The sequence below is a fragment of the Planococcus citri genome, chromosome 5 (genome assembly GCF_950023065.1).
Source record: "Planococcus citri chromosome 5, ihPlaCitr1.1, whole genome shotgun sequence".
NCBI lineage: Eukaryota > Metazoa > Arthropoda > Insecta > Hemiptera > Pseudococcidae > Planococcus > Planococcus citri.
The window spans coordinates 23885851-23913479 of NC_088681.1; the positions used below are offsets into that span (position 1 = coordinate 23885851).

Genomic DNA, 27629 nt, shown 5'->3' on the forward strand with positions numbered 1-27629 from the left:
TTGCAATTTTCAGCACAATACGTGTTAGATCTACATTTTTATTCGTTGCGAACCTATATCGTTCAAATTTTTGATATTTTTTGTGTGAAAAAAATTGGAGAAAAATTCGAACACTGTTTACAGGATACGAGTGACGAGCTGCAATATCGCTGCACTAGTTCATTCGAACGTACATAATACCTACGCATCAAGCTATGAATAATTATGTAAATTCCTCTTATATGGAGCTCTCGCTTTAAAACACACATCAACTTGCGTTAAAGCGATTTTTTTTTCAATTTTTCGATTCGTATAAGCTCTTTAGATGTCTTAGTACGTTCTACGTAGCTCTATAGCTCCGTTACGTATGTGTTCTATATTGTATCGAATTGATTTATTATATTTGTTGGCGCATTTGCGTACCTCGCTGTATTTTACGTAGGTTAAGTAGGTATATTGTGATCATTGCTCTAGCGTCGGTTCAGTTGTGTATGCTGTATTTTTCAATGCGTAAGGAGGGTTTGCTCATCTAATACCTACCTGTATGGATTTTAATTGATGTAATTTTTGTTGAAATACGAGAAGATGAATGCGTGTACATTGTTTTTGTATGATCGCTCGTTTACGAGTTCAAATGATGAATGAACGAACGAACGTACGAACGAACGAATGAACTAAAAAATGGATGAATGAAAACGTATATACGCCATACGCATAGCAGCGTATACCTACGTCATCGTTTTACGCACCTCATTATAATATATCAGTATTTGTGCGAATGGGTAGGTAAAAGTAGTAGCAAAAAATGAGCCTATACAGGTCTCTTTACGTTTACGTCTGTATAGCAGCTGAGGAACTTGGAAGGAATTCAATGACGTCATTGCTGAATGAAGGTGGTATAATTCATTGAGAGAGTATACTATAGAACGATACAGATGGGCAAGCCGAAGTTGGGCAGTATTTTGGCCAAGTACGCTTTCAAGTTCAAGTTCAACTTGGTCCTTTTACCCCAACGTTATCGAATTTTCCCATCGTTGATTCTCGTTCGTTCGTTCGTTTGTTTGAAAATATGCGTCACCTGCCTTGGTTAACCGCAGCTTCAGAAACGCTGACTCAGGCGATACGCGGGGGATGTTTATTTACCTGTACGCGAACTTGAATGCGCGTAGGTAGGTATAATTTTCGAGCTGCTAAACTGTATTGCTGTATACTTTGCAGTATATGGATGCGTGTATTGTACGCCAGCCACAAGTCAGTTGATTTTCAGCATGATAAAAATTTTAAAACATTCAATATTTTTTCTTATAGAATCAAGTTTTCCAATACACTTGTATCTAAATTTGGAGTTTTTTTCGTTAGTTCATTTCGGAAGGAAATTCAAAATCAAAAGCGTGGAATTTTTTGTATCCTGCAACTTTTTGGAACTTCTTACACATGTTGAAATTTCTTTCAGCCATTTTACCATTTTTTTTCAATTTATCAAAGAAAAGGACGAAAGACCGAAAAAAAATCCTCAAAAATGTTCTTCGATATTTCATATTTTCCAACTGTTTCGGTATTTCATTTATTTCCTGAAGTTTTCACGTTCGATATTCCTTTTGTATGATTTTACATAAAAACAAATCCATTTTCCGTTTTCAAAACTTCTAAAAGTTGAAACACGTTCACTTCGCCCTTCATTTCTGCGACTAAACAGTAAACACACAATCGATATCGTCGGCTTGACGTAAACGTTTCAAGCTCGTGAAAATTCCGACCAAAGTAAATAAAAACCAGACGTAAACTAATCGTTTATTTTCGCGAAAATCCATGTTTTGTTTTATTTCAAAGAAGATTATAATAATTCTTTTTGGTCGTTTGCTGTTCGCTGATTTTGAATGGGAAACGTTGAAGTGACTTGTTGTGAGTAGGTCGTCTGAGAATTCGAATTTTTGATGGTGGAAGCTTTCTTTTCGCCTTTTGATACGATTTTTAATCCGCAATTATTCTCGCTTTGTTGTTCATTTTGGAGAATTATTCGAGTATTCTGTAAAAATTAGAATTGAGCATTTTGAGATCTTACTCAGTTATATTTTTTTTCAGCTGGAAATTGTTTTTTTTTGTCTTTATTTTTTCATCATTTTCCAATATTTACGTGTCCTTGTACCAATTTTGGAAAAAATTATGAAAATATTACCTACGTGACTTGTCAAATTTGACTAAATCGAAGTTGCCGATGTCAAATTCGGCAGATCAGTATCTTTCTTGCTCCCCACTTTAAAATAAATTCAGCCTCTTATGTCGATTTGGGGGGAATGGGAGCATGACACAAGGCTTTTCAAGATTCTGAAAACAGAATAGGGTATGGTTTCTCCCTTCAAATTACTCTAAAAGGTTGATTTTTGGATATGTTACACTTTTGATTTCCTATCGATTTATATCTAGTTTCACCTCCCTCTACATCCTCCTAAAAATTTGGACTTCCGCGAATTTTGAGTCAAGATCATCCTCAGTCAGATCTCTATAATCCAAGGTCAACCCAATTTTTTTTTGAGGTCTCTCTTTCAGCATTATAAGGTGAGATGAGAGTCATCATTTTTGTAGGTACGAAATCCAAAAATGAGACAGAGGTACTCCAAATTTTCAAATGAGATTTTTCAGTGGCATTCTAAACGATTCCCAGATGTGAATGAGAATTGTCATTTTTGTTGGTACGAAATCCAAAAATGAGGAGGCGGTGCTAAAAATATTCAAAATTTCAAGATTTTGCAATAAAATGTGTTTTTTTGAACTCGTCGAATCAAACTCGATTTCTTTTCATTTCACTTAGTTATATACTCAAAAAATTTTTGTGGAAAGAAAAGTTCGAAAATATCAAAAAAATTGCCATAAAAACTAAAAAAATTTGAAAAAATATGAAAAATAAATTCATAAATTTTGGTAACTTTTTAAAAAAAATTTTGGATTTTTTTCAGTCAAAATTATCCAAACTCAAAATCTGTCGAGGTTGTCACATTGAAACTTTTGAATTATGGAACATTATTACCTACTACTTGAAGAGGAAAAAAAAGAAATCAAAATTGTTTTAACCCTTAAAGACCCAGGCTAATCCTGAGATGTTGGGTGAAAATGCTTTCAATTTCCTGAATTAGATCATCACAAGCATCACTTTAACCCACAGTTTGCCCCCCAGCCCCTTAAAGCCGTCTCGTAAAAGCCGTACCGATTTATTTAATTTTCCTTGAAAACCGAGAAAGCAAAAACCCCAATGAGGTCAATCATGGAACTGAATGATATAGTATCATTAGGTGTACTGAATGAGTGAAAGCATATCCCCAAAGAACACCCCACCCCTTTTTGGGGGTCAAATTTTCAAAAAAGTTGGGATAAAAAAATTGGACCCATGCTCCATTTTTGGATAAACATATTGATGGTAGACCCACCCTTCACAAAATGAAATCATGAAAGGTGTGAAAATGGTGGACCAGAGCGATTTTTTGAAAATTTGATTCACTTGTCTCGATAAAAACCCGAAAAAACAGAGCATGAATACGCAAAGTACATAATATGGGAAATATTATCAAGTAGGCTTGAAATGACAGAAACAAGAATTGAAAGGAACACAGATGCTTTTAACAGCACATAAGTTCAGATAATCTACAATCCACCCATCAAATCTGTTTATCACTCCGTGGATATTCTTTCTCAATATTTGTCACCAAATAGTTACATCATACAAAGGTTAGCAGTACGATTGTTTTTCTGCAGAAATATCGAAATAGGTTTATCTACCACTTTGAAAAGCTTTACACAGTCAAATTGCAGCACTCCCTGGCATTTCATAATGTTCAAGCATTCATGAAGAAGTCACTATCCCTCCTCGATCATAGATAATGTAGTTCTACATCATGAAAATTGCACGAGCAGAAGTCGTCGTTTATAATCATGAGATTGTGTCTAGCTTATGACTACAGGATTCAGGGGATTTGAGATTCAGTAAAAAGCTTTCAACTGTTGTTCAACCACAACTCTGAACTTTGGAATGTTTTGAGAAATTCCTGCTGAAGTTGATATTCTTTCTCGATATTTGTCAACAAATAATTACATCCCGCAAAAGGTTAGTGGTATGATTGTTTTTCTGCAGAAGTATCGAAATAGGCTTATCTACCACTTTGAAAAGCTTTACACTGTCAAATTGCAGCTGTTTCTGGCATTTCATAATGTTGAAGCATTCATGAAGAAGTCACTATCCCTCCCCGATCATTGATAGTGTAGTTCAACATCATGAAATATCATGATTGGAAACAACAAATTCTGCTCAAGCAATTTTCAAGATGTACAACTTCACTATCAATGATTGGGGAGGGATAGTGACTTCTTCATGAATGCTTCAACATTATGAAATGCCAGAAACAGCTGCAATTTGACAGTGTAAAGCTTTTCAAAGTGGTAGATAAGCCTATTTCGATACTTCTGCAGAAAAACAATCATACCACTAACCTTTTGCGGGATGTAATTATTTGTTGACAAATATCGAGAAAGAATATCAACTTCAGCAGGAATTTCTCAAAACATTCCAAAGTTCAGAGTTGTGGTTGAACAACAGTTGAAAGCTTTTTACTGAATCTCAAATCCCCTGAATCCTGTAGTCATAAGCTAGACACAATCTCATGATTATAAACGACGACTTCTGCTCGTGCAATTTTCATGATGTAGAACTACATTATCTATGATCGAGGAGGGATAGTGACTTCTTCATGAATGCTTGAACATTATGAAATGCCAGGGAGTGCTGCAATTTGACTGTGTAAAGCTTTTCAAAGTGGTAGATAAACCTATTTCGATATTTCTGCAGAAAAACAATCGTACTGCTAACCTTTGTATGATGTAACTATTTGGTGACAAATATTGAGAAAGAATATCCACGGAGTGATAAACAGATTTGATGGGTGGATTGTAGATTATCTGAACTTATGTGCTGTTAAAAGCATCTGTGTTCCTTTCAATTCTTGTTTCTGTCATTTCAAGCCTACTTGATAATATTTCCCATATTATGTACTTTGCGTATTCATGCTCTGTTTTTTCGGGTTTTTATCGAGACAAGTGAATCAAATTTTCAAAAAATCGCTCTGGTCCACCATTTTCACACCTTTCATGATTTCATTTTGTGAAGGGTGGGTCTACCATCAATATGTTTATCCAAAAATGGAGCATGGGTCCAATTTTTTTATCCCAACTTTTTTGAAAATTTGACCCCCAAAAAGGGGTGGGGTGTTCTTTGGGGATATGCTTTCACTCATTCAGTACACCTAATGATACTATATCATTCAGTTCCATGATTGACCTCATTGGGGTTTTTGCTTTCTCGGTTTTCAAGGAAAATTAAATAAATCGGTACGGCTTTTACGAGACGGCTTTAAGGGGCTGGGGGGCAAACTGTGGGTTAAAGTGATGCTTGTGATGATCTAATTCAGGAAATTGAAAGCATTTTCACCCAACATCTCAGGATTAGCCTGGGTCTTTAAGGGTTAAAAAAAGTTCAAAATTTTTTGAAGCAATAAAAATTAGGTAGGTACTTCGATTTTTTTCTCAAAACACTGAGGTGGGAGGGGGATGGAAATTTGGTAATTACAACTTCAATTTAGCGCCCCCCCCCAAGGATGAAAATACAAAAAAAGGCCTGGGTATACTAAAAGTGAAAAGGACCTTGACTTGTAATTTTTTTGTATTTCTGAGTCCACTATTGAAGATTTCATCTCTGGTAGTTTGAAAGCAATCGACGATCCAGTGAAAATACAAGTTATAATAATTTATTTTAAAATACTAATACCCGTAAATGAATCAGCTCTTAGAAGTTTATTGTTCAGATAAGCTGCGTAAACGAGCCAGTTTTTGCGAAATTTCCAACGTCATGTCGAACTCGTATTTACGTGCACAGCCAAGTTGACGCATAATTTGCAAGAATTCTATCCGTTCTTGTACTTGTTCCATAACTGCCGATCATAAAATCACCAATTTTCAATCAACTACCTATATTTTTGTAAATAAATGTCGTAGTGCTTACGAGCATAAATCATAATGGGAAAATGGGACACTTATACGTGTAATACGTGTCGGTCAAATACCTTAACGTTCGAATTAACTACTTCTACTCAACGAACACTTAAGTAAGCTCAACTTGTACTTACGTTCTTTAATTCGTTCGTTTTTAGAAAACGTAATCGATCTCGTATTTTTCGACGTCTCGTTATCGGTTTCATTATCAGCAGTATTTTCGTCAATACCCTCGATACCGGAGAAAATATCTTGCAGTTTTCTTTTTTCTTCATCTCGATCGACTGTGTAACATAGGATTTCCTAATTTTATATTTTCCCCCTGACCTGTATTTCAAATCTTCGATCACTTACTGACTTACCGACGTTTTCATTTGGTTGAAATTGCTCGATATCGTAAGCACCTAGTTCTATCATCGCAGACTTGGTTCGTTTTTTTGTTCTAGACGATTTGCATTGGCGTTGGCATAAGACTGTGCCGAATGCGGAGTTAGGTGCAGTCGATTCCCTGAATATTGGCATCGATTTTCCATTTTGCAAGAATTTTTCGATTACTTTACGTTTTCTAGTTGGTAATTTGATCGATTTCATTGTATCTGGAAAAAATAAATGGTTTCCGGATTGAGTAGTTCAATTGTTTTGCTCCTGGCGCAGAAGCGTTTTTTCATTTTTAGTTGCTGAGAATGGCACGTTTCATTTTTAATGTTTTCTGTGTGAGATGTAGAAATAATGAAACATGTTTCGCGAAGTGTTTTATCGGATATTAAAGCTAGGAGAAGAGAAAGGTTATGCAGAATCAATTTTCTGTATCAGAAAGTAGGTCTACATCTTCACCCCTTGAAGTCGAAGTTTAATTTGGGAGCAAATCGAATGAGTTGTATCGAAGATGCATTTGAATTTAAATTCAGATGAGTTCTAATTTTTTGAGAGGTGAAGAGAGTATGAAAATTGCTTGAAAAATTTATCAAGTTTCCAACCCCTCACTATCAATTTTACTTTCTAATTCCAAAAAAATTATTTTTTGGCGATTTTTCGGAAACTATTGTTTAATTGTTACTGTATAGTTTTGTGGTGGTGAAGAGGTTGCTCTTTAATTATAACACTAAAGCAAGCTTACCTTGAATAAGAGCTTTCGTTTGAAGACTGTATTGCGTTGATTTGTTCCGAGAAGACATTTTTATTTTCTCGAATCGTCGACGTAGAAATAATGACTTGTAAAATAAACACCTTATAGTATATCTAATAATGAAAATTGAGCGAAAAACAGCGGGAGAAAGCTACATAATAGTATGAGGAGAGAAGAAGCGAATGAACTACTGGTCGAATACTCTGGAAATGAACTCGTTACTTGGCGTAGGACGAAGACGAAGTATTCGTACATTTATATGTAGAAGTACTTGGTCATATGTACAATTTCTATGGTAACCAGAAAAACTATCGGCAGGCGGCAAATTGCCGGCTTGCTGGGTTTTACGTCGAACTATGGTACATATTGCGAGTGCACCAGTACACGAATGAAAATGCATAATGTACCTGGAATGTTGACCCTGTACTGTGCACATGTGTAATAAAATGTGCATAAATCTGCATTCATAATGCAGGTATTATATAACTTGGCTGTAACTGTACTTCTATGTGCATACATTTTGTTCTATTGATCGAATAGTATGTAGTATCTTAAGTACCTATATACTTGCTGAAAATTAGTACGTGTACAATATGAGGTCTAGGTACGCGTACCTATCTGCTGTGTAGATGGATTTATTTGATGTCGAATATTTTTGGCTGTTGGTTTAAGGCATCCGAGGTCCAAGGTTTATTTAGAAATAAACTAGACTATATACGTGAACTCAGGAATGAATGATACAGATACAAAATTATGTATCGTGGTGTACTGTGCAGTGTGCAACTGCAGTAACGCCCGTATTCTATAATTTAATAACGATACCGGATACTTACCGCCCAACCAGTTCATTTTAATTGACGTTTCGTGCCACGGCGCCAAAATGTCATATCTGTCGAGTAATTCGAAAAGGGTGTTGCTCGAATTCTAAAAAGATGTTCAATTTTTCTGCTCAATATGAAATACTCGTATGTATTGTACATATATTATGGGGTTAAACTAAATCAAAAATTTATTTTGTTTGTTTCAGGTGAGTTTCAAATTACTCGCATTTTAAATGAAAGAAAATAACGTGATGATAAGTAAGTTTTTAATCTAACCAAGGATTATGTAAAATGAATCCTAATTCACCAATCATTTACTGGAATTGAAACGAAATATTGTATTGAACCGTTCAAGGTCGAGGGAAAGTGTTTTTTGGCACTTTATTTTTTTTTATCAGGAAACATGGATTTAAATTCAGTTTTTTAATAGATTTTGCTTCTCATTAAAAGATTTTGTGCAATGCCTCGGTCTCGAATGGAATGAGGCATGGTAAATACTCGTTAGCTGTGTTTCAGATCTCTGAATTTTTCTGGTAGGTGGATTTTAGATGTGTGGTTCTATTTTTTCTGTTGTAAGTCCAGCAAAATTTAAAAAAAAAACGTTTTCAGTTTTTGTTTTTGCTTTTTGTATTTTTAGTTTTCAGATTTCGTTATTTCGTCGTCTTTCTTAAAATTTCGTTTTTTGCAGTAGGTATTTCTTTTCCTTTTTTTTTCATTTCAGTTTTTTTGATTTTTACTACCTTGACTGCAAAGAAGTGTAATACCGAAAAAATATGCAAGAAAGGGTATTCCTGGGTAAAATACTTAGGTGAAATGCCCTTGTCCTCAGATTTTTGAAATTTTGATGAAACATTGTTGGGGATGCCTTTTAAAAAAATGTCGAAGCCAATTTGTTTTAGTTTACATACATTTTTGGATTTTTTTTTCTTTTCGGTTTCCGTTTTCATTTTCGTTTTTTTCTAAATTTTCGTTTCAAATATTTAATTTTGGTTTTTTTTTGTTTTAGTTTTTTCGGTTTTTACAACTTTACAATCTACTCTGTTTTAGTTGAGATTTGAATCTGGTATTTTCATCACTTCTCATTTCTTTTTGCTGAAATATTTATATTATAGTGTTCTGATTCCGTTACGTTTCTTCTGTGTGTTCTTGATGGCATAAAATCTGTGCAGGTTTCCGTTTTTGTTTCAATTTTATTTTGTTTTTAGCATTTTAGCATACATTTTCCATGTTCTTTGTTTCAATTTCGTCGTGCATTTGTTACGATTCCGTTACGTTTTCGTTATAATTCCGTTATGTTTCGGTTACGTTTCCGTTATGTTCTTGATACTTGAGCTTTTGTTACATTTAAATTTGTATTGTTTTTTCATTTCAAGTTTTCTCTTTCTTTCAATTTCAGGCTTGTTTCGTTATGATTCCGTTACGTTTCGGTTACGTTTCCGTTGCGTTATTGAAACGTTAAGCGTTTGTTAGGTACCTACTACCTACATTAGTTTCAATTCTATCTTACTTTGGTCTCAATTTTCTACATTTTTGTTACAATTCTGTTACGTTTTTTTTTAAGATTCCGTTACGTTCTTATACGTTTCTGCCACCAATTGTTCGAGTTTAAAATTGTATTGTTTTTTCATTTCAAGTTTTCTCTTTCTTTCAATTTCAATTTTGTTACGTTATGGTTCCGTTATGTTTTTTCTGTGTTCCTTATGGGTCACGTTTTTGTTACAAATTGTTGAGGTTATTTTTTCAATTTTTTTTTCAACTTTGATTTTCCCTATTTTTTCTTTCAATTTCGTCATGATTTCGTTATGTTTTCGTTACGTTTCTGTTTTACATGTTTTTGTTACAATTTTGTTAGATTTTTGTTTCAGTTTCATTTGTTTTCAGTTTTAATTTTTCTCATTTTCAGTTGGGATTCGTTATGTCAGAGACACTGCATTTCAATTAATCTACAGTAGATTCAGATTTTTGTTTCAATTCTGAGATTTTGCTTTGATCTCAATTTTGCTTATTTTCATTGCAACTTCATTTTGGTTTCGTTAGGATTTCGTTACTTTTTTTTATGTGTGTGTTTTTTGTATAAGTATATTTCTTTTTTGTTTCTACCTATTTTGTTGAATTTTGATTACAGTTTTGTTCTGTTTTGATTTGAACTTTTCATATTTTCATCGGTTCTAAAAAAATTCATCGTGGAGCAAAATTCATTGCATGGAAAATTCTTACCTTTTTTATTTATATACAATCACTCTATATAAATGAAAAAATTCAAAAATATTCCTGTTCGCGATGAAATTTTCGAAATTTGCACGAATCGCTGTATCCAATCTAAAACCAATCCCTCGAAGTCCGAATTTCACTGTTTCGAACTATTCCCTGGAGAAATTGAAAATCTCGCTGGAAGCTCCGAAATGGCTTGAAGTGGTGAAATTCGGACCGGGGGGGGGGGGGTTAATATTCTTAGGACTGATTTTAATAATTTTTTTTAAAGATCAAATACCTTGAAAATGGTAAATTTTTGATTTTTAAAAGGTTTGCGAAAAATCGAGAAATGAATTTGCGCAGCTGAAATTTTTTCGGATATTTCCCTAAATTATTGTATTGATTTTTTGAAATAGCATTAATGCATTATTTGAAAAAAAGGTTGTGAATTTTGGTTTAGTTCAGGTTTACGTTTGTCCTAATATTATTTATAATTTCGTGGAATTATACTACCACTACTACCTTTTTATCTTTATCTTTTGTATTCCTAACATGTGAATAAGGTACCTGGTCTTTTTTTTTTTTTTTGCTGTTTAATTTGTACGTCAACGTTACGTCAAATTATTTTATCAATTGTTGGAATTTTAAAACGCTTCCGCTCATTTATGGTGTTGTTTTTTTTTTACTCGTTTGCTTTTGTCCCTCTCTATTTTCAAAGTGTACGTATTATCTGGTATTTTTCACTACGAAATCCATTTTTTAAGGAAGTATAAATTTTCATAATAGGTGTTCTTTTTTGGTCGCTGCGATAAGCTGTGTTTTAGTGCGCGAATATATGTCTCTGCGGCATTATACTTATCTGCTGAGTGCTGAACTGCTGACGCGCATTCTCTGTATACGTAACGACTAATTTTTATTTGTTTTTTCCCCTATATTTGACTATGCAAATGAAATATAGCGTTATTTTCGTATCGAATTTCGTTCACTATTGTGGCTGCGTCGCATCATTTTATCGCTGTTTCGTCAAATATAAGTACAAACGTATATGCATAGGTATTTATTCATAGGCATAAACAGACGCGTTTTCTCGATGCTACAGGCGTAGGTGGTTGGAATATGAATTGAAATTTCGGCTACATTAGATACGCAGATTCGGTTCGCTATAGTATATATTTCTCGATACGTACGAATACCGATGAGAAAACATTTGCAAAGGTTGATTCGTCGTCGCCGCTCTATAAAAATAATACATCTTGGAAATGTAGAAACGTAGGTGGTACGTCCCCCCTCCCCCTCCCCCTCGACACACAGTAAGAACAATTTAATACGAAAAATTTCGCGAAAAACTCGACGTACGTATATATAGTCGAGTTTCTATGGTTACCTGTCAATAAATAGCTCGACTTTTTGTCTTTCTGTGTGCCTTAATTGAAAGGGCAGTTGAGCACGTCTAAAAGACGCTTATAGCCGGTTGAATGGACCCGAAGCGAGATTATAATGGATGAACGATGCTCGACGCTCGGTGCTCGGTGCTTGGTGGCGGAGAAATTTTTCAAACACGTCGAATACTTACTCGAGTAGTTTTTCTATTCGGTTGCCAAAAAGCGAGTCGAGTTTTTTTTTCTTCTTCTTCGAAGCGTCGACGTTACTGAAGATTGAAATTTAAATAATTACGTGGCAGAGAATGCGACGACAATGGCTAAGAATAATTCGAAAGCATGAGGAAGCAGGAAAAATAGAAATGGTGGCTGCTGAAGAAAAAATTGAATCGTGGTTTCATGGTGAAAAACCATCTTCAGCTAAAGGATGTTTGATACGAATGGTAGATTCGTCATCTTGATGTAAAAATAGCCGTGCATGATCGTCTCGTTGGATTGAAAAATGGCTTATTAACTCGTCAACGGTGCACATATACTAGGTACCTTAGACATACCGTACGACATATTTTCATGCGTACACGACGAGCAATAAATTCCATTCGAAGACCAAACAGAAAAAAAACTCGGTTAATTTGTAACATAAGAGTATAACTGGCACTGACCATAACACCGTAGGAAAATATGTACGTAAGTAGTAAATGACTCGCGATGGCTAATTGGCTATGTAATCGAAAGACGCCAAATTATAGCGTCGCGTCGACCTCCACAAGGTTGCCCATTACACGATGGACGATGGACGATGGGCGATGGCCGCGGTGATCGGTAGTTCGCGCCTCGCGGATCCGTGTGCCATATGCCATGTGCGCGCGGAGACAGATTGCCAGTGGTTTTTCTACGTATACGATATATGTACGAAAACCAACAGATAGATACGTATACTTTGGCGGTTGCTGGCACCGTATCAATGTCGACAACGAACTGACTGCAACGACGACCTAGATTTTTTCCGAATACGAGTGCGACAAATCGTGCACGCGTATATAATTACTCGATAGTCGATACCTACTTGGTATCTCTTTCTACATGTAACCATAGGTGCATACTTTAGCTTACACGGTGTCTACCTGGCGGCTAAACGATCACCTGTGAGATATGAGTTGAACAGGGTGTCATTGTGGAGAAAAAATCATATAAACATGATGCCTAATTGCCTGTGTTTTCGATTGGAAGGTGCAACGGGTCGATTAGATGAACAAATTTTGTTCTGTGTAACCTTGGAATTGAAGGAGTTACATGGTTTTTGAGACGAGGCGCGAGTATTTGTTAACTTGTTTGGATCCAAAGCAAAAGTGTTGGATGGAATTCAGGGTTTCAGAAGGTTGTGTGTCAGATTCTCAAAATTCTGAAAAATTGAATGCTACTCTCGAAACTATTCTGCAAACATCTTCCATCTCAGCCTCTTGACAATGATTTCAAAAAGTTGGGGGAAAATGTCCTAAAAATAGATAAAATTCCTGAAGCTTGAAAAATGTTGTTCCAATGATTTTTTTTTACCTATGTAATAAGTAGGTAAGTATCATTTAAAAAAAATAGGATTGCAAATATGTAGCTGCTGAAAATAACACGCAGCATTTTTATTTCAAAAGTAATTTTCATGACAGTATGAATTTGTACTTCATTTTTTGGTCATTTCCAAGAGAATTTAGCCAAATTTCATTTAATTTTAAAAAATTAATGCATAACGTTGCCTGGAAATTTTTACAGTTTTTTGTCTCATTTTTTGATGATGCTTTATCAACTTTTTCTTGATTTCCAACAGCTTTTATGTCAGTAATTGTAGGTATCGATTTTTTGGTAATTTCGATCAGCAATTTCGTTGATATATTCTATACCAAAGTGATTCTCAATTTTCAACTATGCACTTTTATTGCCAATTTTAGTGATTTTTTGGTAATTTCAAGCAACTTCTGTACTATTTTTTGAAATTTTCATTTATTTTGCAATTTTTTTTTTTTTTGATAATTTTGTCTGTTTTTAAAAATTGAATTTTGAGTTTTTCTGCACCATGTTTACATGATTTTGATAGTATATTTTGCCTTAAATTTTCCAACTTTTTACTACTTTTCAGATAATTTTGAGCGATTCAAGTAACTTCTTTTTTTCCCCTTTTTTTTTTTGAATTTCCATTTTATTTTCAATCATTTTTTTTCCTAAAATTTTTCCAACTTTTTAGGAATTTTGCGTTTTTTTCTCCTCATTGTTTTGATGGTTTTATCAGTGTTTCTCAGTTTTCAACTATCTTACTTTTTTGTCAATTTCACTGATTTTCCAATAATTTTCAGCAATTTTAGTAATATTTTTTTGAATTTCAGTTTCATTTTCAATCATTTTCTCTCACTTTATTTTATGTATTATTCATTATTTATGAACGTTGAGACTTTTCTCGCTACTTCGCACAATTTTGATGATATTTTATCCATCTTATTAAATTTTTATCTACTTTTTTTCAATTTATAATTGTTTTCTAGTGCCTACAAATTTTTTCAACTTTTTTTGAATTTTTTCGCTATTTTACATGAATTGCTATTTTATCAATTTTTCTCGATTTTTCTCGGCCTTGTGGTCAACATCGTTGATTTTAAGATATTTTTTAGCAATTTCAGTAATATTTTCTTGAATTTCCATTTCATTTTCTACTTACATAATTTCTCTCGCAAATTTTAGATTTTTGCTATTTTTATGAATTGCAGGATTTTTTTTACTATGTATTTTACATGAATTTAATGATGACGTTTTATCGATTTTTCTCAATTTTCTGATACTTTTTTTTTCTAATTTTCACTGATTTTTTTGTCATTTTCCAACAACTTCAGCAGCATTTTTCAAATTTTCCATTTCATTTAAAATAATTTTTCTCGTCAACTTTTTCCAATATTTTATACAAATTTTGGGATTTTTTTCACCTTATTACATGATTTTGGATGATTTTCTGATAATTCTAAGCAATTTTGGTAGTATTTCTTTGGATTTCCCTTTCATTTTCAATTATTTTTTTTCTCACAGACTTTTCCACTATTTTTATGATTTTAATGACATTTTATCAATTTTTGTTTTATGTACCTTACTTTTTTTTAAATTTCAGTTTCATGATATTGTATCAGTTTTTCTTAATTTTCACCTACCTTTTTGAATTTTGAACGAATTGAAATCCGATTTTATTTCCAGTCGTTTTCTGATCAATTCAGTCAAATTTTTTGTGAATTTTTTCACGTGATTTTTATGACATTCTATCATTTTTCTCAGTTATCAATTACTTTCGATTGAATTTTACGGATTTTCGATCAAGTATTTCATTTTATTATAATGTTTTATAGAACTTTGGCATCAATTTTACCAAATTTTTGGTATTTTAATCGATGTGTATCAATTTTGGTGATTTGGTTCGTGTTGTTTTTTTTTTTTTTTACAATTTTCGCGATTTCCATGAATTTTTTGGATATTTTTTTGCATTAATTTGCATAATTTTCATCATATTTCATTCAACTTCTTAACTTTCAACTGATTTTCTGTCAATGTTGCATTGTTGCTCTTTCTTTAAAAATAATTTCAAGCAAATTTCTTGACTTCACTTTTCGTTTTAATAATGATTTTTATGCAAATTTACCTATTCAAGTTTTAAAATGTATGAAATTTTTGGAGTATTTTACACAATTTTCTGTGCCAGTAAAGCTGATTAGTGATGGTCTGATGATTTCAAGCAGTTTTCGTATCATTTTTCCAATTTTTGCTTCACTTTCAATGATTTTTATATCGTCAATTTCATCGAAAATTTTTTTTGACTTTGTAGCAAAAAAATTTAAAAACTTCAAAATGAACATTCGAGCAGAATTTCTGTATGAAAAATGTTGTAATTTACACCTTGTATCTTATGTGCTTATATTGAGCTGAGAAATTTTGCCTCATTTTTAGATGCATTTATCTAACGAGGAATTCAACTTTGATGAAAAATACGTCATCGTTATCATTTATTTAAAATTAAAGTAATTTAAAAGTTATATATCAGCCAGACAAGAGGTCAAGACTTGTATGCCACATGCTGTGCAATACAGCCCCATTTCTTATCAAATTAAAAATTTTAATGCTCGTGAATTTATTTTAATTGACCAAGTCCGAGCCTAATTATCTTCGAGTTTTACTTCACGCGATACACAGCATTATGATGAATTGAAGAGTATATTATAGTAGAATAATTTTCGTGAAAATTATTTCGTTTTTATCATTACGCTACATTGTGATAGTTTATTCAACTCCTCGTGTTCACGAAAAAATTTCAAGCACCGTCAAAGCGCGCATGCGCTACCTATACAAATTCAACTCGTATCGCAAACCGCAACGCAACCGCCAAGACTGGTCGACCGCAAATTCGCGTAATCGCGCCTGTGTTCGCTATTAACTACATCGTCGTCATGATTAAATTTTATCGCGTATACATACAATACGAATGATAATAATTCACTTTCATCGCATACGAGTATAAGTACACCGATATACCGTATGGTATGGTAATCGTTTAATTCTATAGCTTGGTAGGTAAGGTACAAGTACCTATCAAAATTCGTAAATTTTTGTTTGTGTCTAATGCCTATCTTACTCGAGTTCTCGGTTATGATTTATTTTGTATGTAGGGAAAGGTTTTTTTTTTCTCTTTTTCTACGTGTCTATGGCGACTGAAGCTCAAAATTATAAATTTTTATCGTTTAATAAATTGATATAGAGTAATTTGACAAATGAATTTCCTAATATTTTCACACCCGAATGACAATTAACACGCGACGTCCTCGACTATTCTCGATAGCATGCAGTGAAAGACTGCTAATAAACCACAAAATATCAATATATGCTGTGCTACAGCAGCGTTGCTTGTCATCGTTTATGATTTTTTTGGAGGGGACGGAGGGGAGGGGGTTATTTCGAAGTATTGTTTTTTATACGCCTTCGCCGAAGGTGCATATGGAAAAATGATACTTATTAACTACGTTCACCAACTGCTTTTATTTATTTCACCTTGAACGTTTTCGTTTGGAATATTTGACTGTATAGATTATGTGCTTTTTTTTAAGGTATTTTTTAAATTTTGTTTGTGGAATTTTTTTTTGTTGAGAACCACATTGATACGTATTTTTTTTGCGTTTTCATTTTATTGATTGTTTGTTTTTCTTCCTGAAACAATCAAGTCTTTGGAATTGAATACTGAGACCAAGATGAAAACATGTCAAGTTCCAAATTTTAAAATAAGTTATTATTAGAAGAAATGGGGGGGGGGAGGGAGCTCGTCAACATTTCTCTAAATTCAATGGAATTTTCCATTTTATTGACAGGGTGTCTATAAGGTAGTGAAAGTAATGAAAAAGTTGTGATTTTCAGCAATTTTGCTTGAAGGGTATGTGAAAAATGAAAAAAAGTGGAAAATCCAATTTTCCACACAGGAAAATATTTTGTAGGGAAGCCAAAAAGGCTCATTTATAGACTTTATTAGAACTTGAGTTTCACATTTTTGAGAGCTTTTGCCCTCGTCCTCCCTGCATAAAGAACCTTTTTTTCACTTCTCAAAACATGAATTTTTGAAAGCTTTTGGTTTTGCTTCACTCAGTCTCATTTGCTTTTTTTTCAATTTCAAATTTTTCAAACCAAAAAAAAAAACATAATTTTTTTCACAAAAATCGTTCAAATTTTGCATTCAATTTTTGTATATTTTTAAAAAATAATATATGTATTATGTTGTATGAAGTTTTTTCGCCCAATTTCATTACATTTTAGCAAAAAACCCTCAGAGCCGAAAATAAAATGAAAAATAGAAATAATAAAATTATATTTTCGACACCCATTTGCTTGGAAAAAAATCTTGGGATGTTTAAAGACATTAGAAAAGCGAAAAATTCGAGTATAAAATTTTTTCTCGAACACCCCCTCCCCTCTTTAGAAATCCCAAGTATTTATAAAACGTCTTACTTGAAGTCCTGCTGAAGTCTTGATTTTTCATTTTGAAATTTTGGTGTAGACACCCTAGAAAAGAAAGGGAATAATCGATCTTAGGGGGGGAGGGGCGTTGAAAATATTTTGGAAAGTGGTGATTTTTTTTTTGAAAGGAGACACCCTGATTGGAGACTTCAATTCAGTATTTTTTTATGGACAATTTCTATGGTTTGCTGGAGGCTGTAAATCACTTCGAAATGTAAAATTTCTGGCTCATGGAATCAATTTGGATAGTCAAAAAAAATTTCAATAGACGGTCAGTTCAACAATTTTTAGTAGAAAAATCACACTTGAGAGGAGAGATTTCGATGAAAAGTGAAACGGAAACCAAGTTTATATTTAGCAAAATTTCCTTATTTATGTATTTGACTAAACGCGAATGCAGGAACTTGTTGAGAATTTCAATCAGACAATCACCCTAAAGACTTTGGACAGATCGACTGGAAATTGATGCAATTTGGTTCCGAAAGTTCAAATAATACAAGAAGTCACAAATTTTCTGGATTTTCTTGCAAAAGTGTTCTACTTTTAGAGTTCTGCTCGTATGATAGTATTTTAGATAAACATGCATTTTTTCAATTTTCTTGAAATTATTTCAAATATACCTAGGTGTGTAAAAAAATCGAAAAATTGTGTAACATTTCGCTTGTTAGATTTAAAATGAGGTGTCCAGTTCAAGTATCAAATTAATTCTCAGTCACAAACTTTTACAATACCCTCTCCCCTTCTTGCCACGTCAATTTTACTATGTTTTTGAACTGTTGACAAAATTTCAAAGCATTGTGCCTTGTGAGGTTTGAATTTGAAAATTTTCTTATAATGTTTAATGTTTTAAATCAAAGTTTCAAGAGTAAATTTTTCAGCGTTAAAAAAAACATACTTTCCATCACTTTTATATATTTTATTCAAAAAAATGTTTTGATCGCGAAGAATTTTTTTTTTGGGGGGGGGGGGGATACTTGTCAAAGGATATGATTTTTTATATTTTCAAAATAATTATTTCGAATTTTTTCAATTTTTGAGAATTTTTGTAATGATTTTTTTCTTTTTTACTTTTTCTTATTGTATGAAGTAGTCTCATAGTAAGCTACATTGAGGGTGAAGATTAAAGGGCATTGAGGAAGGGGGTACCGTAAGTAAAATGGAAAATTTATCCGGAGAGGTGCAGAGTTTCGAGGATTTTCATGTTCTCCAAAAACTCACAATAAGGTCTGATGGAGAAATTCAAAATTGAAAAATTTCAAAAAAATACTTACATTATAATTATAGAACGTGGATTTTGAAAGCGTAGAATTCATTTTTGTAGACCATTTCACCACAACCCAAAAATTGTTGTCAAGGTGGGGGGCGGGGGGGCTAACCGCAAACCAGAAATTCAATATGTGTACCTGTACGTATCAAAATGTTTATTTTTGGAGACCATTTGACTCCAAATAAATGATGAAAATTAGTTCTGAAACATAAGTACATAATATCAATTCCTCTGAACCTAATTTCACCATTCCAGGCCATCCTGGAGCCTCCAGCTTGATTTTCGATTTCTCCCGAATTTTTACATTTATCCAGAAAGCGTGGAAATTAACTTCGGCAGCTAAAAATGGAGTTGTAGTGGCCTATTCTCAACTTGTTTGTAGGATTTATCTACATTTGAGCCAATTTCTTAGCGTACACCTCTTTTTTTTTTTTACCAAAATAAAAAAGTCAAATTAAAATTTTTCTGTTTATGAGGAATTTTTTGAAATTTTCACGAATGGCTGCATTATGGTTTGAAACTAACCTCTCGAATCCGAATTTCACCATTCTGAGCCATTCTGGAGCCTCCAGCGTAATTTTAGATTTCTCCAGAAGGCGTTAAAATTGATTTGGGCAGCTACAAATTGAGTCGTAGGTTATTCTCGACCTATTCAACGAGTTTATCTACAGCTGGGCCGACATCTCCTGTGTTTTTTTGTGACCTACTACGTATTTATGAAGAAAAAATTCTAAAAATCAATAAGTTTTTGTTCGAAGAGGAATGTTTGAATTTGAAATTAGCACAAATGATCTATTATGTATTATCATTCTATAAACCTCGTAAATCCGTATTTCAACAGTTAGAGCCATCTGTAGCTTCCAGCGCGATTTTCGGTTTCTCCAAAATTTTGAAATTTCTCCAGAAACCGTGGAAATTAATTTGAGCTGCTCAAAACCGAGTTGTGGCTTATGTTCGGCCTATTCAACGAATTGATTCGTATTGCCCTTAATTTGTGGGCGAACTCCTCGAGTGTCTTTTTTTGACCAGCGAAGTTCGGCAGTTCGCCAATTTTTGTTCGAAATTGTTTTTAATTTTTCCAATTTATTTGATCGTTTATTCGTTTTGCACTTGATATGATACATTCCAGACTAAAATGTTCCAAAAATTTTTTTGACGTTGATCCGTTTGATCAGATGATATCCCTTATTCTCATATCCCCTCACCCTTTATCAACCTACGAAAATTGATAACTTCGTGGGAAAAAACAGCCTCAAAAAGCCTCTTTAACGTTAGATTGATGAGAAAAAAGGTTGAAAAAATTAAGTACGTAAAGCTCGATCTACGCGTATGCCAGTAGGTGGCTAGAGTAGGCCGTCGCCTCCGTCATCGCCGTCGTCCTGATAATTGACTTTTTCGTACGATATGGCATCGCTATAACGGCGGTGTGGCGTCCGTCTTCGGCGTCGTCATCGTCGACAATCAGCATGGGACGTAGACAACAGAACAGACGATAGACATACCGTAGTATCGTACGTCTACGTCCGTATAAAACGTACTTACATCAGGCTCTTGGCTCTTCGGGTTATAGTAGCTTAGGCTAGCCTAGCTCGCTGTTACGCTTACATATTCTCAGCCGAAACCGAAGCTTACGATAGCTTTAGGCTCGGGTTATAGTACCACCGTACCGCTCCTACCTCCGGTATCGGTAATCGCCAGCTGTAAAAAGTTGGTAGTGGTACATAAGCGAACGATGGCAGGCGGCTAAGCAGCGACACTCTTTCGGTGCCCATGCCCAATTGCCCATGCCCATGCCCACCACCTCGCATCGAGGCTGCGACTGCGATAGAGAGTGTACGACGAGTACGAGTACATGTACACGAAATACGCGCACCGAACTCGTACAGAAATACTAGAACTTTCTGGAATTGAGAAGTTGAAAATTATACAGATACCGGACGTGTGGACCGCGTACACGACGGCGACGCCTCACCACGCCGCGCCGAAGCGATCGCGGAATACGCGAGGATTCTCCGTCGATTCGATTCCGCCGACCGCCGAACCTAACCTAATCCAGTGATTCTTCGTTCGTCGTTGCGAGTTGTTGTTCGATGTGTTTGTTGCTCGCTGCAGTGCTCACTCGCCATACGTTTCGTGTTTTTTCCCCCCTCTACACCCCCCTTCGTCGTAAATACGTAAATATTTACGCGATTTTACGATAGCTAAATTTTCTCCGGTGAAACATGCCATTTTGAACGAATTTTTTTCTCATCGTCCAATTCCAATTTTGGAGACCCGATTACCATAGAGCAATTTTTTTGAAATTCGCTCCGGATCGGTGCTGGTTTCGCAGTGTTGTGTCTGTGCAAGTGTTTTTCGCGAAATATTTGCGTGTGTTATTGAATTACGAAGATTTGGGGAATCGCGACGATTCAAATCCGTCGATATTTGTCGCGATTTTGATCGCGTTATCGAAATAAAATCGAATCTTGTGACGTGATCGGTGTAATAATTGTGAAAAAAGCTGCCGTCTGGTACGATCTCAACCGGGGCTAATTTAACCAGCTGAACATATCGTTACGTGTATAACACACATACGTTTATCTATCATCTAATTATCGCCCAGGTATGAATTTCTCTACCATATACGCGAATTACGAGCGTATTTTCCGCGTAATTAGCTTTTGTGCCAAATTCCATACGGTAGACTAACTTTGAACGAGGTTCGCGAAAAAACAACGCTGGGTTATAGGGGTAGTTGGGTTAAGAGGTTGAATCGACTGTTATGAATGTAGGTCTAGGTACTTTCCTGATTCGCTGTAGGGAGATTTTTTTTTCAATATTTTATAAGGATTCTCTGTGCTTTTTTGAGACCATTGAGCAAATAAAACGAATAAAGTACGATGGCATATACTCGTACTTATACTGTGACCTATCAAGTCGATGAGATTGTCGAGTGAAATTCTTGAGGGTTGAGAAAAACGGATACGTTCAATTGTGTACAGCAACAATTGAAATTTCGTCACGTGAAAACCCATCTTTCTCATATCCGCACCCCTTATTTGACTCTGGCTTCCGCTTCTAGTCTCTGACTCTGGCTCGTACTCGTTTTTAAACGGTTTTTCGCTGTTTCCGTTGGATTTTTATGCGTTGATCGTGGTCGTTAATTTTCACCTGTTACCTGGTGGGTGCGTGTCTGTATATGCTTGAGTTTATCTACAATTCGTTAATATGTGTATTGCACCACATCGTCGTGAAATAGACTCGATTTTTTGGGGTTTTCTTGAGAAATTGAACACTAATTCGAAAAAAATTCGATCAACAGCCTGATGTGCCTCTTCTCAAGGCTATTAACTGTTTGCAATTTTTGTAAATCGTTCGCACTTTTCATCGTTTACGCTTTTGGAAAACAGGTGTTCTCAAACTTGTCATAAATATGTACTCAAACACCTACTGGAAGGTATGCTAATTCATACGAAGACATTAGGGTGGATTTCTAAAAAAAAAGTCAGCAGATTTGCGACCAGATTCTGCTGAGATCTTTATTTTGAGTTGAAAGTGATTCAGAAAATGTTTCAGCTTCGGAGGTACTTTTGAAGGAGAGAAATGTGCTGTCAAAGAGGGAGAATTTTCGAAAAAATTGTGGGTATTTTACTCCCTTCACTACCCTATCTGTTTTGGCACTTTTATAAGGTTCTATCGAAATATATCATTCCTGAAACTGGAGAAATATTTTCGAACGCAGTGGTGCTAATTTTTTAGTCATTTTTGAAAATTTAAAAAAACTAAAAAAAAAAAATGATAAGTTTTTGACTATTTTTCTCGAATTTTTGAAATTATTGGTAATAATGATCCAAAAATTGTTACCACTCCGTTCCAAAATATTTTTCCAGTTTCAGAAAATATACCTTTCGATGTTTTGGCATGATTAATGCGAAATATTCTAGAAGAAGAATAAGCAGTAAAGTTATTGAAATTTATGGGTCACTTGAAAAGCTGACCTGTATACCTCCTTCAGTTTTGAAGATGGTATAAATTTTTTTGTAGGAATTCTATGCTCGTCTTTTTCAAAAGTTACGTGAAAATTGAGGTGTTGGTCTAAAAAATCACCAATGTAAAAAATTAAATTTTGCAGAAAATTTTTGGTGAAAAATTTGGTTTGTGACTGCAGGTTGTTCATCAAATTGAATCAATATTCAGAAAATACAAAAAAAAAATATTTTTGGAATTTTTCTTGTAACGTTGACTACGATCATTTTTTTTTGAAAAAATATTGAAAACGTTATTTTTTTGAAATTTTTAAAATCATGGTTTCGTAATCATTTTTTTCGTCTATTGGCGGTTTTTTAAACCAGCCCCTCGATTTATGTTGAAACTTTCACGAAATTTTTTTAGAAATTGTATAAATTGAATACATAATTGCATTAGCCTTCATTTTTTAAATCTGCATTCAAAAAAATGCGCTGCAGCTCCCTCCCTACCCCCCACCCCAAATACCCTTTCAAAGTAACGCTTTTTCTCAATAAAACTGACATGTTCTATAGTCTTTACGTATTTTGGGTATTTTATGCAGGAAAAAAAGAAAAATTCGATTCGACATTGGATATTGCTAGATGGAAACATTTTGTCCAAAAATCAGGTTTTTGGAATTTTTGAACCCCCTTTTCTTCTCGATTACTGTGCCCATTTCAATTCAATTTTTTCAAAAAATTGTTGACATGGGCGATATGTTTTTTGGATCAGTTTTCAACACTTTGAGTAAACAAATTCAGTCAATTTTCTAACATTATGCCAAATTTTTGAAAATTTTCAAGAAAATCGATCGACTTTTGGATTTTTTTCAATTGTCACTTTTGTCTCGAAAAATTAAAATTTTTTCATTTTTTTCATTTTGTTTCAGAATTTTTTAAAATTTTTAATGAATTGGTAGTCGATTCCTCCATCTCCTCTTGCGATGGGAATGAGCTAATGACCATTTTAAGGAAAATGATTTAGATTACTTTACTAGAAAAATCTTGTATGATTTCACGATTACGTACGAATAATGAGGTCATTGTGGCGAGGAAGTGGCGATTTTTATCATACGAGTATTACATAGTAGAAAATAAAAAACCCGAGTTTAGAATTTTATTGGTCAACGTTGCACTAATCAATTATTAGTATTAAGTTAAACTTTTTACAATGCATCTATATATATGTATGTACTCGTATTACAATAAGTATGTACTTCGAATTTGATTTTCATCACTGAGTTCACTCGAATTTATGAATAAATATTGGATCTGTACGTAATTGCTACTGGGAAATTATACCTTTTGCCTTTAGGAAAAACATATCATCATTTATGGTACTCGTGTTTATTTTTTTATTTTTCTCTCGCGAATAAATTCGAAATGAACGATTTTTTTTTTTTAGTGCCCATTTGCTAGGATATACGATCGAGAAAGTCCATGCTATTTTCGATAATTTCGTAAAATAAATTCATTAATTTCGAATTAAATGTACCGAGTGCATTTTTATTCATTCGAATTGGACGTTATCGAATCAAATGTTCCTTCCCTGTCGAAAAAAAAACCTTTGCTCGGTTGATATTGCTGTAAAAATGATTTAATTATAATTTATACGTAAGCCACGTTTTAATTAAAAGATGAAAAGACCCAATTTTCAGACGTGACCATGAACGTTGTATGGCTAAAAAAAAAATAGGTGGGTACCTAAGCTTTGGATTCGGTCGCGGTGTTATCAATTTTCAAAGTCTTGTTTATCGCATAACGGCTCCTCGCAGGAATATGACGTCATTGCTTTGAATTTCCGTTTCGCGTTATAACGTAATATCGTATAACACTTATTCGATAATTATTCAAAAAACGACGAAACGAAGATGCTCAAATAATTACACCTAATTACCTACCTGCCTACATTTTGTAGAGGGATAAGCTTTTGTACATACATACCTATTTTAAGATTTATAGAATTTCTTTTCTCTCATTTCTAACAGTTTGAAAACTTGTGACTGTAAGTTTTGCTTTTTATAAGTTGATTATTTTCAAATTTCAATGTACCTATTTCGAAGGCTGTGCTGTGGATTGAATTGAAGCGGTTCGTTTTTACTCGTGATAGGATGAAAATTGGCATGCAAAAAACTCGAGTCTGCTAACTACTCTGTCAACCAAGTACAACCTCGTTAATTGTTTCTATACGTCCGTAAATGTAAAGGTGTTTTTCAAAAGATGTTAATCAAAGAAGTACATATCATACTCATCTATCTAAATCCAAATCGTCGTATTCAAGTTGAATGCCGACACTGTTGCGGATACGAATACGATTACGTCACCGAAACGGTAACGCGACCGCGACCAACGTCCTTGACTGTTTTTTTCGTAACGTTAACGTGCCATATCTACATTCTTTTTTTAGTTTTAGGGTTAATGTCTGGGTTTTTATGAGTGAATTATTTCTCATTTAGTTGTCGTTTACGTGCAGAGTAGACGGGTTGAGATCGTTTATATCGTTTTGAAATTGATACTCCTGATTGGATCATGAATTTCTACATTTCCAAATCCCAAATGTCTCCCTTATTGTGGCATTTTTTTTCTTCAAAAATTTCCTAGTAGCCAAAGAATCGTTCGAAACTGTAAAGCAATTGATTTTGAGAATCAAAAAATGAGGTTTTAAATCCACTTCGAGTTTTGAGGAATTTTGAATATTTTCAACTCACAAGAAATAATTGCTGGAAAAAATTTTGGTTTTGAACACTCTGAAATGGATTTTGAGAATTTGGAGGTTAAATCGATCGTTAGAAGAGTCATAAAGACAACATATCCGAGTTTAGAACCGCTGAATTCATTTTGGCTTTTTTCATGTCAATTTTTCCAACACTGGAAAATCCAGAAACCTTCTGGATGCTCCAAAACGACTTGAAACTGCCACTAATCGACTTGGAAGGTTGAAAATAGGATGTAAACCAAATTTCAATTTTCTACCTTTTAATAAAATTTTGATATGATTTTTTTAAGGGAAATGGACTAAATTTAAACTTTGAAGAATTGGTCAAAAATTTGAAAAATGAAATTCAGTTTTGAAATTTGGCTGCATGATGCATTTTTGGATATTCTTCCAATTTTTTTGCATGGTCCAAATTTTGAGAGTCAGAAATAGAGCGTAAACTTGAATTCAGTTTTAGGAATTTTACATATTATTTTTACTCAACAAGTTATATTAAAAAATCCAAAACCTGCTGGAGGCTTCAGAAGGACTTGAAACAGCCATCAATCGATTCAAGATGTCGAAAATAGGGTGTAAAAATAGGGTGTAAACCAAATTTAAACTTTCCACCTCAATTTTATCAAATTTCAATTTTTTTGGGAGGGGGGAGTGGGAGGGACAAATTTGAGTTTTGAAGTATTGTTCATTCAAAAATCGAAAAGTAAAATTCTGCTTCGAAATTTTGCCTTGTAGTGGATTTTTGGGTACTCCTTCAATTATTATTTTTTGCTTGTTCCCAACGTTTTCTGTGAGTATGTTTGCCTGTGTTCTGTGTTGTCTGTCAAAAAACTCCAAAAAGTGGAATTGAGCTGGAGAAAACATCAAAAAACGTTTGAGCTTTGAATTATTCTTTCGTCAGCTCGAACTCAAAAATAATGGCTTGAAGCTTACTTTTGAAATTTTAAAATCGATTTCGGAAATCAAAAAAAGTAGAAAACAATTTTGAAAATTTCAACGTTCATGCAATTAAACCCCCTCCCCCCTCCCAAAAAACGAAAATTTCACATTCAACAAAAATGTATTCCATCTATTTTGAAAAATTGATAGATACTGAGAAAGTCGAAGATCATTAATTTTATTTTTTTCCCAAGTAACCAAGTAGGTATTTGACTTCTGAAAAAAAAAATGGAAGTTGTCTGTAAAAAATTTCTGTTTTTTTCTCGATTTCGTGCTTCGAAGTTTAAACAATAAACTTTTCCATTTTCCAAACTTCAAAATGAAACGAGGGTATGATAGGGCCATACAGGGTCAAGTTCGAAATCTGCTCTTTCGCCAATCTTTTTCGATGTCATTGACAACTTTTTTTCGATTACTCCTTCCATAATGTTTCCGAAAAGAAAAAAAATGGAAATTCTCAGCCTATTCAATATCTTTCTCGCTTTTCAGCTCGAAACACGTTAACAAGTTGCGATAAAGTTTTTACGAAATAAATTGTCAAGATTGACCTGAATTTTCCACCTCATTTGATTCACGTCTTTCTATATAACCCAGATGATTGAAATTTTCACGAGACTATACCTTTACCCTTTTCTCTGGCGAAAAATCCTATAAACCCAATTTATTACTTGTTTTATTGGAACACATGGTAAAAGCTGAATGCATTTTTTATACGTCTTAAAGCCCTTTATAGTATACGAGATACGAATAGGTACCTACAATGCAACACGTGCGTTATTTTCTCAATTTTAACGTCTTTGCGAGTGGATAAAATATTAAACGATTTTTTTCCCCAAACTTTTCGTCTCTTACCTGTATAATTTCATTCGACTGAATTTCAGTTTCGATTACGACAGATTATTACGCAATGTTCAAGTATATAAGAAAGTACTTATTAGATTAGGTATACATGCAAATTGAAGGAAACCTCCTTTAATAGAATTTTTAATCAGTTGGAATACCCGTCTTGTAAGTCACAGTACTAGATTAAAAATTCATTCAAAAATTGATTCGTAAATTTTTGGCAAACTTCCCTTCATGAATAAACGAAGGTGTACAATAGAAATGTATGTATCTGTTACTTCGAGAGACTCTGTGTGTTTTAAATTTTTAAAACGTTGTCGACTCCTTTC

The 27629-nt window shown here is 33.8% G+C and overlaps 2 protein-coding genes across 3 annotated transcripts in view; one reads left to right on the top strand and one right to left on the bottom strand.

Moving 5' to 3' along the window:
* LOC135849064 (terminal nucleotidyltransferase 5C) overlaps positions 1–27629 on the top strand; it is a 59876-nt gene that overhangs the window by 10436 nt on the left and 21811 nt on the right. Inside the window, exon 1 of one of the 2 annotated variants that reach the window (XM_065369213.1) lies at positions 20872–21421. The exons of the other annotated variant lie outside the window; for it this stretch is intronic. The gene's annotated coding sequence lies outside the window, so the exon portion shown is untranslated. Of the gene's footprint in view, positions 1–20871; positions 21422–27629 lie in introns of those variants that run through there. 2 annotated transcript variants of the gene reach the window in all.
* LOC135848645 (UPF0193 protein EVG1-like) lies at positions 1757–8047 on the bottom strand. Its single transcript, XM_065368596.1, has 5 exons — positions 7130–8047; positions 6375–6608; positions 6147–6296; positions 5789–5951; positions 1757–2005 (listed from the first exon to the last, which is right to left on the bottom strand). Exons 1-4 carry the CDS (start codon positions 7185–7187, stop codon positions 5815–5817), a joined length of 579 nt encoding a protein of 192 aa, XP_065224668.1. The 5' UTR covers positions 7188–8047; the 3' UTR covers positions 1757–2005; positions 5789–5814.

Excerpts from the sequence above, each read along its gene's own strand:
- LOC135848645 (XM_065368596.1), bottom strand. The coding sequence starts at position 7,187 with ATGTCTTCTCGGAACAAATCAACGCAATACAGTCTTCAAACGAAAGCT. Across the intron at positions 6,297-6,374 it reads TCAACCAAATGAAAACGTCG|TCGATCGAGATGAAGAAAAA; the intron begins GTAAGTCAGTAA and ends TATGTTACACAG. Across the intron at positions 5,952-6,146 it reads AAACGAACGAATTAAAGAAC|TTATGGAACAAGTACAAGAA; the intron begins GTAAGTACAAGT and ends TATGATCGGCAG.